Genomic DNA, 11,015 nt, shown 5'->3' with positions numbered 1-11,015 from the left:
TGGCACCTGCCGTGTGTTGAAACTTCCTGCATTGAGCTCTTTTGTGCCCAGGTTTATTAAAGTGCCAGCAAAGTCCCTCAAACCTCTCTGAAAGCTGACCTTTTCTGGCCTTGAATCCAGATGACTGTACCAACCTCGGTACCTCTGTGCTGGACTTAACGTAGGATTCAAATTCGAGAGCTCTGGCCATTGCACCCTGCATGGTAGAGGGGTGTGCTTGCTTCACTTGTATCTGGCATCTACGAACTGATCCCTCAGCAACAATTTAAGGAGATTGGGTGGTGCATTTGGGTAGGCCTTGTGTGCCATGCTCTCCAAGTCCTGTGCCAGTTCTTGCAGGCTCTCCCCTTTAGCACGGATTCTCGTCCTAAACCTAGCCCTGTAGACTTCTGACTGATTTTGGGTTCCGTACATGAGTTCCAGAGCCTCTACCAGTGCTCTATAGTTGTATCTGTCGGCTGCTGTCAACTGTCCAAGTATTTCCAGTGGTTGTCCCTTCAAGCTCGTTGCCAGATATACAGCTTTCTGCTCCTCTGTCCATCCATTCATCTCTGCCAGTAGCTCAAACTGTGCTCTATGTGCTTCTCACGGTGCTTTCCCATCATATTCCTGTGGCTTCCTTCGCACTGGATCACTCCTATTACTAACATTCATATCTAGGATGTGACTTCTAATGGGACTGAATATGTCTGCATTAGGGTTTAGCTGCGGGCTCTGTAAGGGGCTTGCCATTGTCTGGGGCTGATTAAGTCGATGGTCAATGTATCCTCCTTGTGTAAAAGACAATAGATCATCCTTTAACGTATCTAATTCGCTTTTAAATTTACTAATGTTTTCCATTTGTACTTCTTGTTTCCTTTTTTGTTCCAATTGCCACTGCTGTAGTCTCTCTTCTTGTTTCTTTTCTCGTTCTTCTTGTTTATTTTCTTTCTCCTCTAACAACTGCTGTAATCTCTCTTCTTGTTTCTTTTCTTTTCCTCCCTCCAACAACTGGAGTAATCTCTATTGTTTATTTTGCTGTTCGAGCTGCCATTGTTGCAGGTTTTCATGCAACTGCTGTTGTCTCTCTTCTTGTTTCTTTTCTTTTTCCTCCAACAACTGCTATAATCTCTCTTGTTTATTTTGTTGTTTGAGCTGCCACTGTTGCAGGTTTTCTTGCCACTGTTGTTGTCTCTCTCTTCTTCTTTCTTTTCTCGTTCATTTTCGCGTTCTTCTTGGTTCTTTTGCTGCTCTTGTATTGGTGCCATCAAGTCTGCTAAGCTGTAGTTTGATTTTCTGCCTCCCGTTTCCATTTTTTTTTTCGTTCCACTTCTGACACCAATTTGTTACGCTTCTAGTTGTTAGTTGATTTTCCGTAACTTTGTTCCAATGAAACCTTAGCGACACAAGTCCTTACTTAATAAAACAGGTTTATTCTTTCCGAATATAACTTTACCGATACACTTATTTTCAACAATCGCTCTATAACAAACGCTATAACAACGAACGTTAACTTCAACAATATTATCTGACTGCAGTTCAATTACTCACTACCTACACACATTGTCCCATCACATTGTCACCATCTTATATATATACAAGACTAACACTATATCTAGTAATCTCCTGACAATTCACGAAGGTTCGAGAGAACGAGTGGCGTGACACTAGTCACGTGACCTCGCTGACGCAACAATATATACAAGACTAACACATTCTTGAAGGAACAGGATATTGCTAGAAAACGTGGCATGACATTAGTCACGTGACCTCGCTGACGCAACAATATAATAACAATTACTGTTAACAAAAACAGCCTTAAAAAAAAGGTTAAGATATAACTAATTTACTATTGTTGCTGGAAATTAAAAATACTTGACCTCTCAAAGAATTTGGCAAGACCGAGAGAGCTACCTACTATGAGAACAGTATATTCACTCCCTGAGCAGGTGTGAAACTCATGCTGCTATTGATAATTCCATTAGTAACTAAGTGAGCGAGGTTTCCCCCATTGCTAGTTGTAAACATTTTATTTTCCACTTGTACTATACAGCTATCTTTACGATGGGAAATTGCATGTAACAGGCAACAAGGTTGAAAGGAAATAAGGTAACTTCTTTGAACAACTCATCATTGGAACTGTGCATTTGGTAAAATTGTGACAACTTCCTTTCAGCTTAAAGAGTTCACAACACTAGATAGAAGCTAATTAAGAAGTACATACTATATGTGATATGATTCAAGATAATAATAAGATAAGATTTAGAAAAGGAAGCAACAAAATGGTATATACAACAAAATAATTGTAGAAAACTAATGTATCTTAACAAATGATGTAATTTTATATTAAAATAAGAACATAAAACTATCAAGCTCATAACTGACAGCAAAAAGATTATTGTATGATCTAAAGCAGCTCGGGGTAAACACAACAACACAATGCTTTGTAATTAATAATGTGGTGTCATCACGTGATGCATTGCTTTAATGTATTGATTTTCTTTTAATTTTTGTTTTTGTTTTTTAGTTCTCAGAATAATTAAATACACTTTTCTTATGTTCTTACTTATAATACATTGTTTCATCAGTTGGGTACCCACACTGTATAATATAATAACAAGTTTTCTTTAAGTTGTAGGCAAACATAACATACAAGATAATAAGGGACAATTTGGTCCTTCAAGGCTGTCTTTAAATGCCCGCCCTTAAAATGAATAAAAAGTTAAATCCACTGCTCATTTTTAGGAAACAATCACTGATTCCTCTCTTGAACATACTTCTCTCAAATACTGACCTTCAGTATTGTTGTCAAAAACTCATTTCATGAATAAAAACCTTATAAAAAGAAATAACTGTCTTAAGTGAAATCTAGCTTGAATTTTCTAAATTTTAAGCTTGTGTTCTCTTGTCTTATTATCCTCAGAAATGAGAGGCCTTTATCCTAGTGATCCCTCAAATGAACTCGTAAACTTCACTGGAATTCAAGATCACCTCTTAACCCTTCTTTTCTTAAGGGAAAATCAGTTAAGAGATCTTACCTATCCTTTTAAATTATCTCTTCAGTCCCCAGAATTAACCTAAAAGCTTTGATTTGATTCTCATTGTTAATTGTTTGTATGGTGTGGTATATTGAGGTCAAACTGAATTAACCTTTGAGTAGTTAGATAGTTTCACTTAAAACCAGGAGAGGAGAGTTGGTCTAGATACAAATTAAAAAGTAATGCTACATCTCTCAATAACTGAATCATGATGTTGGATAGAATAAATGGAATAAGGAGATTGGATATAAAGTGGATTATGAGATGCAAAAATCTTTTTTCTATAACAGAGGAAAAACATACATACATATATACACAGTGTGTACTTGCTTTAATGTAACAATGGAGTGTCACATTTAGTGGATTCTCTATCTAAACTGCTGCTGCTTCAAGATTCAGAATGATTAAATCATTCACAAGAAACACTGCATTTACTCAGGTTGACCAGCACTACCCAAGTGACCTGTCATTCTCATTCCAACACAGGTGAGGTTGTAACCTCTAGGTATCATCTGAACTACTGTTGAAATCCTTATGAAAGGTGCATCATTGCAGCAGTATCATCCCTGGGCAGAACAGGTATTATCCACTTGAGAAAAAAAAGGAACAAAGGCAGCTAGAACAAACTAAATTTAGTGGTTTTCTCAACCATGTGTTATGTGAAACTTATAAATATACAGAATAAATTATGGATATATAATATTACCATAAGATAGAGAAGATGTATGGTATATTCATATACCAAAGCATGACACCTTATCAAATGCCTTTTGAATATCTAAGTATGCCAAGTCGACACCCTTTCCATCATCTACATAAGTAACATACATGAAAAAAGATAATGGATTAGGAAGGCAGGATTTTGGCATTCGTTTATTTTACGAAATAAATTTTTAAAGCTCTTTTGTGAAACTCTAAAAAAACCTTCCCTCTACTGAAGTACTCAACATTAACTTCTGATCAAAGCAAATGTGTAATATATACATTCCAGCCACAGTGAAAGGTTTAAAGTAAAACTAAAATAAAATAAAGCTGTTAATGAGTATAACTAATTCTAATTGAATATACTTTTTTGTGTTCCTAGTTATTAAAATTAGATTGCATTGTTTCATTAGTTAGGTGCTCTTGCTGTTAATGTTATTTTTTGTCATTTCCATTTTGTAACTTTAAAAATAGAGGTAACATTAGCATTTATTCAAAACTGTCCTTTGTCCATTTCCATACCATAAATTAAAGAGAAAGGCTTATGTATCTGACATTTGACCTTCTTTAAGATCCTGGGGAAAAATCTTGTTTTGTGCTTCATAATTTCAATCTATCAATATGTTTAATTGATTAATATCCACGTGATTCAGGTAAATTATAATAATTCACATAAAATAATAATATCTTGATAATATCTTATTTTGTAGAAAGAGAAGAGAATATTTAAAAGCTTAGCTTTTCCATGGTTTTCAATAAAAGCCCTGCCATCAACCAAATGAAGGGGTGGTTGAGAAGCTTGTGCTAGCTGGGAGTTTTGGTTTGATCAACTCATCATCATGCCTCTGATTTTTGGATCCAAAATGAACAAATTAATAAGAATGTTAAAAAGTCTGCATAAATGGTCTCTTTAACAAATTTTAAGCTTATTGGTTTCAAATTGTTAACCAGCTTTTGGCATTTAAACTGTGATTTATATACTATTATACTGTATGTATAAATAATGTTTTAAAGAATCTCTTGTCTCTCATCATCCAGCCCAACTTATGAGTTATGGTATTGTATGAAAGGCCTCTTGGACAGTGACTTTTGAGAGTTAAACGATAGATCTGAAATGCTGTTTTTACACACATTTGATTTTGAATGTATAACTGATAAATTAAGAGGAATGTAAAAAAAAAAACACACATCTACAGTCAATGCAATTTTTTTCATAAATTTTAGAAATTTATTTAATTGTGGTTTGAATTTTAACCATGATAGTTTCTTAATTGATGTGAAATTGACTTTGTGTATATAGTATGTGTCAGTTATTGTTACAGTTGCAGAATTTTATCAAAGAACATTGCCTAAAATGTTTGTAGTTATAAGTGAATTTAGATAAGGGAAATCCACATTGCTTGAAAGATTATCCCCTTTTGTACATAGTTTAGTGTTTTGGTTAAAATTGTGCATGAGACATTTTTATGTGAAAAGTTTTAGTTATGAACTTGGTACATATTTTTAATTTTTAGGTAATTTAAGTGAACTGAATTAGGGCCTACAGTTACTAAATGTGATGTAAAATGATATTTTTATTTTGCAGTTAATTATTCTATATTTGAGTTATTTGAATATGTTAATTAAACAAAAATTAAAAAGAACTGAGCATACCTGATATATATATATATATATATCTTTAACATATCTCGATGCACATATAGACAATGAATGTAAAATAAGGACAATGATAAAAAACACATTTAAAAAACATACAAAAGAAAAGTATGCTACTTGTGATTTAAGTAAGGACAATAATAAAAACATACATTTCAAACCCAAAATACAAATATATAGTACTTACGCTTAATTTAAGAAAAGTTTTGTTGAAAGTTTCCTTACAAAATTCATATTAAATCCGTGTGTTTGAATGTAACCAGGGTTTCAGTTATTGGCAAGAAGTTTCAAGATACGGTAGATGCTAAAGAAAAATGGTATGGGACCGAATACAAGCTGGAGAGAATTACATCAGAACAGTTAAAGGTAATGTATATGTTATTATCACTAATATATTTATCAATAACCTGACCTAAAGGTGCCAGCAGAATTATCTTTGTTACCAGAAATGTCACTAGAACATAGTAAATCATTCTTTGCCTCACACTTTTGCATTAAGAAGAAGTAGTCAGTAACCTTTCTTTAAATTATAAATAGTTAAGCTAGAATATGTTACTGAAGGTAATCAGTACAAGTTGACAAAGAAAAATAATGTAAAGAAAATATTCTCTTACCTCATCTGGTTTTGAAAATGGTTATTGGATTGACCAAAAAAAGACATGGTAAGTATACATTTAATTATGCTTGGAGATGGCTTGAATGGGTAATGAAGAAAAACTTTAATATAAGTTTAACATAACAGCAAATGTGCAATGTTTCGACAAGGTTTTGTTATTATCAGGTACAAGTAGTTTACACTGACACAGATATATATAGTCAGTCCTCATCCCATGTTGCCATTCCAACAGATAACAAATAGTCTATCTGGTTACATAGATACTTTCTCAGTAAATCAACTTCACTAACTGACAGCTTTCAAATACACTACACTACAATTGCTTCCATCATTCTTCTGAGTCTACAAAATGTAACTACTCTTGCAAGAGGTGCTTAAATACTGTACTGTCATGCTTGTCTAAGTTTGTTGTCCCAAAGTTGCATCCCTTCACAACATGCATCACAAGTTTAACACCATTCTTCCATGGATTGGCAGAATCCAACACTAAAGGATTCTGTTGGTGCAAAGTTGTTCTATTTGGAGAGATCTTGGTAATCATTCCTTGTGGTCTCATCTTTTCTCTGAGTATAATTTGATCCAACTGACAACTCAGTGTCTGAATTATTATATATATATATATATATATATATATGTCATGCTAGCATCCTTATTACCCAAGTAATTGAATTGGGTTATTTTTCATCACTTCTAGATCTTTTAGGGTGATCATGTTAATTTTCATCCCCAGTTTGTCTTAAAGTTTTCTGTCACTTATAATATTTTAAATGCAATTCTCTGCTCGCATTCATAATTTATAAAATAAAATTTGTTTTATTTTTGTCACTAACACACATTATTGCTTAGAGACTTCACTTGTAAGATTAATCATCAGCTTTCTCTTGCTTGAAAGTTGACCTTAATTTGATATTTGTATCTTTAGTTTTGCATGTGCATATCTTTCTTTGTGCTTATAAATGACATCAGACAAAACCATTAGTAGATGTTGATCTAGCAATCATGGTTCCCCTTAATTCTTTATCATACAAATAGATTCTTGTTAAAATTTCAGCTGTATTCATTCCAGTTGATTTTTTGCTACATGAAATCAACTATTTCAAATTCTAGAACTGATTATGCAGGTCTGTTATGGTTTTATTGTCTTGAAATATTTACATGTTCTACTGTAATTTCTGTATGCTGGATCCAAAAGTGATATTCATTTTTCTCCATCACATACAGATTTTTCAGAAAAAGTCATAATGCAATACATAAAAGACCACAACACATAGTTTTGAGACTAAAAGATATAGATTTAAAAAAAAAAATCAGGATGAATGAGGATGCATATTCGTTTGACATTAGTGTTCTTCCCTTTTCTTCACTTTGTTTGCATTTTCATTAATAAACATAATAATAAAAAATGTTCATTGTGGTAAACCAAATAATCATTTGATCTAAGTAAGAGTTTCTTTTTCCTTCCCGATTTGTAAAACTATCCTTACATGATAAAAAAAAATGAATATTATGTTTGAAATATGAATTATGGAAAACCATTATTAAAACCAAAACAACTTTTATGAAGTTTAAATTTGCAGGCCTGTGTTATTATTTACTTTGCTACTGTTTTTCACTTATATCCCTAAATTCTATTAGGATTGCATACAGTCTTTTAAACTCTGTAATTAATGATGACAGTCTGCATCCATTTAATCATCTTTAGAGATTTCAATTAGGGCAATGTTGGCACTTGTTATATTGTTTGTTGTCAAGCACAAAGCCATGTAGTGGGCTGTATATGTTATTCCCACCATGTGTATCGAAACCAACTTTAGCATTATAACTCTTCAGACTTACTGCTGAGCCACTGTAGAAACTACACAATGCATTTACCAGATGAATCATCATTAATGGCAGATTAACCCTAATTTTTGGTTTTCTTATAAAGTAAGTCAACATCTTGATACTTTTGCCATTTATGATGAGTGGCTATCAATAACATTGATTGATTACACATAACATATTGGACAACTTTCCACAATGTAACAGTCTGTGTTTACTACAATTTTAATACAGTAAAGTAAAACAATTCAGCCAGACAATTGGCAACCTTATTAATACTCCAAAAAGGTTTCTTTATTCATTTTAAAGAATCAGCTGCGTAATTGCTCTGGTTTTTGAGCATTCAGTTGTTTAATGTTGCTGAAGCTGGTTCTTTCAGGTGTGCACAAAAATGCTCACTGTTAATTTATTATTTTAGTTACATCAGGAAAAACACTCTGGCTTTACCTGATCTAAGAAGTGGTTTATAATCATGCAGCTATAGGAAAGGTTGTATTGTAAGTTTTGGAATTAATAGAGATTGGAGTAGTTTCTGTACAGGCTCCATATGATGTGATTTTGGAAATTTAATTACTCCAGAATCTGTTGCTCCTAGTGGCACAGTTGTGGTACTAGGCTCTGCATGTGGTTTAAATTCCAGTGCACATTCTTAAGTTTGTCAGTTATGTTTTTCTTTTCAAAAATATTTTATGTTTTATGTTTCAATATTGTTTAAAATTATATAGTTTTTTTAACTTAGAGTAACTATTGTTTCTTTATGTAATAAAAATGTAAATTTTTGATCAGAAGTACATATATCAACTGTTTTTATTATATATAAGAGGACCTGTCCCTTTTTTTTTACAGGAATGGGAGAATGCAGGCTACAACAAAAGTTTTCAGTTGCCTCCAAAAAATGAATACATACCATCAAATTTTGATCTTGTTCCAAGACAAACTGAAGTGAGAAAGCAAGCATTTATTACTATTAAGATAAACATTTAATATGGAGGATAGGCTATGTCAATGAAGATACTAATTCATGAAACCTTTCCATACTTACGTTAAGCATGGTTTCTTTAAATATTTGTATTGTCAGACTAATTCAATGATCATGAAAGTACAGTTATATCATAAAGACTGGTTGTTGTTTTTTGTTACTTCTAGTTTAATTTTTTTTGTTATTTGGGAGGAGAGGTTGCTATAATCAGTTAAAGGTTTGTTTGTTTATTTGAAGTTAAGCCCAAAGCTACACAATGGGCTATCTGTGCTCCACCCACCATGGGTATCGAAACCCGGATTCTAGCATTGTAAGTCCGCTGTGCTACTGGGGGGCATCAATTAAAGGAATATGAAATTGATCATTATGTATAGTCATTTTGTTTATCTTGTTTAGAAAAACATTGTTGTATAATTTATAATACAATATCTGAGTCTTGCTTTATATAGAAATGTTTATTTAATCTAACTGGATTTGCAGAAAAGTATGAAGGTATGTTAAAACTGCAAATATTTATGTTATTCAAATATCTTTTCATTTATTTCAAAAGTAAAGTTTTAATCTCACTCACTACAGAATAAGATAACATTTACAAGTAGAGAAAAAAACTTTTCAAAAAAAGGGAAGTAAATGTAGAGATGGCTAGTATCAATCCTTCAGAAATAATGTAAACAAGATAGTAGGGATGTCATTAGGAAAATACTTAACAATTATATATCTTTTTACAGTTCGGAAACCTTCCTCAAATGATTAAGGTAAGTTTGTTGGTTTTTTTTCTTCCAAAAATGTCTTATTATTATTGAGTGCTATTTATTAATATTTTCTGATTAAACAATTAGCTAAGTATATGGATAAGAACTAAGAGGCAACAAACAGATTAATCAAAATAATTCTGTATAACAAACTGAGGAGAAATACTTGATGGAATATGTCAATATGTCAGGTTTTGATAGGGGCATGATTCTTTACAGTAGGTGTATGTGACTTGTTGGTGATAAATTTCAACAATAAATGGATGGCACACAATCCACTTGTTTTAAAATAATATATATATATTCAAAACAAGTCAAATGTATGTACAAAAATTCACTATTGTTTACCAAAGTTGAATCTAGAGCTTTAAATAATTCTCCTTTTTATCAAAAGACCATACAGTCTGGTTCAATTACTTTAGAACCCAATTGACAAGATGATTTATTTCTTCTCTCCTCTGTTATCACAATACAATCAGTGATAAATTCACTTGCATTACCCATTTTTTGTCAAATCCACACAGGCTGGTTAAGTTACTTTAAAACAACCTTTGACAAGATGAATTATTCTTCACTATCTCTGTTGTTACAATACAAGCTGTGAAACTCACTTCAAAATCACAACTATAACTGTTGGCTAACACAGTTGTATCCAGAGCTTTAAATAATTGGCTCATTTTCATTAAAGTCCACACAGGCTGGTTCAGTTACTTTAGAACCCAATTGACAAGACAAATTATTCTAATTTATCTCTGTTGTTTACAATACAAACTATGATATTTTTATTTTAGAATTTGCCCATTATGGCTAATCTGACAATCATGCAGTCTAACTTCACTTTTACTTTCACTGATTTACTTACTTTCTCTACCTGTACATATTTATAATACATGACAGAAAAACTTAGAAACATCTAGCCCTCTGGTAACAACAATATGAAAAACTTAGAAGCATTGAGTAAGATGACATCAACAATATTACAAAAGCCTAGTACACCAATTAAACTACATACCAACATGCGACTCATGCAGAGTTATGTAACGAAAGTTGTCATAACTATCACTTCTAAAATAATTAACTTTTAACACTCTTCTTATAGAAACTAAATAATCATTAAATATTAAATCACTAAATAAAATAAATAATAACTCTTAAACTGAACAGTCTTGTATATTCAACACAGGGCCAGATCATGCCTCTCAGTTGCCCGAGTGCAGATTGAGGTTTGATGCTCCCTTCCCCACACGCACAGATACAGCCCACACCCATTTTAATTGGAGACTTTGATACCCCACACACTGACATTGACAGCTACCTGACCAATGCCAGAGGCTCCAGCCTTCATACTCTGCTCGAGAATAATAACATTCACATTGTTATGTATCTGCTTGTTTGTTAATTTCCCGTAGAAATTTTTTTTGAGAAATTTCTGTGATACAAGTCCTTTCTTAATTAAAACTAGTTTATTCTTT

The 11,015-nt window shown here is 32.4% G+C and overlaps 1 protein-coding gene across 1 annotated transcript in view; it reads left to right on the top strand.

The window, feature by feature from the left end:
* Nucleotides 1-11,015, top strand: part of LOC106469262 (insulin-degrading enzyme-like) — a gene marked incomplete at its 3' end in the record, with an annotated part of 60,151 nt that overhangs the window by 31,478 nt on the left and 17,658 nt on the right. The window contains exons 13-15 of the mRNA XM_022397735.1: nt 5,639-5,741; nt 8,659-8,754; nt 9,520-9,546. Coding sequence (XP_022253443.1) covers nt 5,639-5,741; nt 8,659-8,754; nt 9,520-9,546 — 226 coding nt within the window. The remainder of the gene's footprint in view (nt 1-5,638; nt 5,742-8,658; nt 8,755-9,519; nt 9,547-11,015) is intronic.

This window comes from Limulus polyphemus, unplaced genomic scaffold (assembly GCF_000517525.1).
Source record: "Limulus polyphemus unplaced genomic scaffold, Limulus_polyphemus-2.1.2 Scaffold3383, whole genome shotgun sequence".
Taxonomy (NCBI): Eukaryota; Metazoa; Arthropoda; class Merostomata; order Xiphosura; family Limulidae; genus Limulus; species Limulus polyphemus.
The sequence above is the reverse complement of the archived record's forward strand: the minus strand, read 5'-3'. Positions and strand labels throughout refer to the sequence as shown.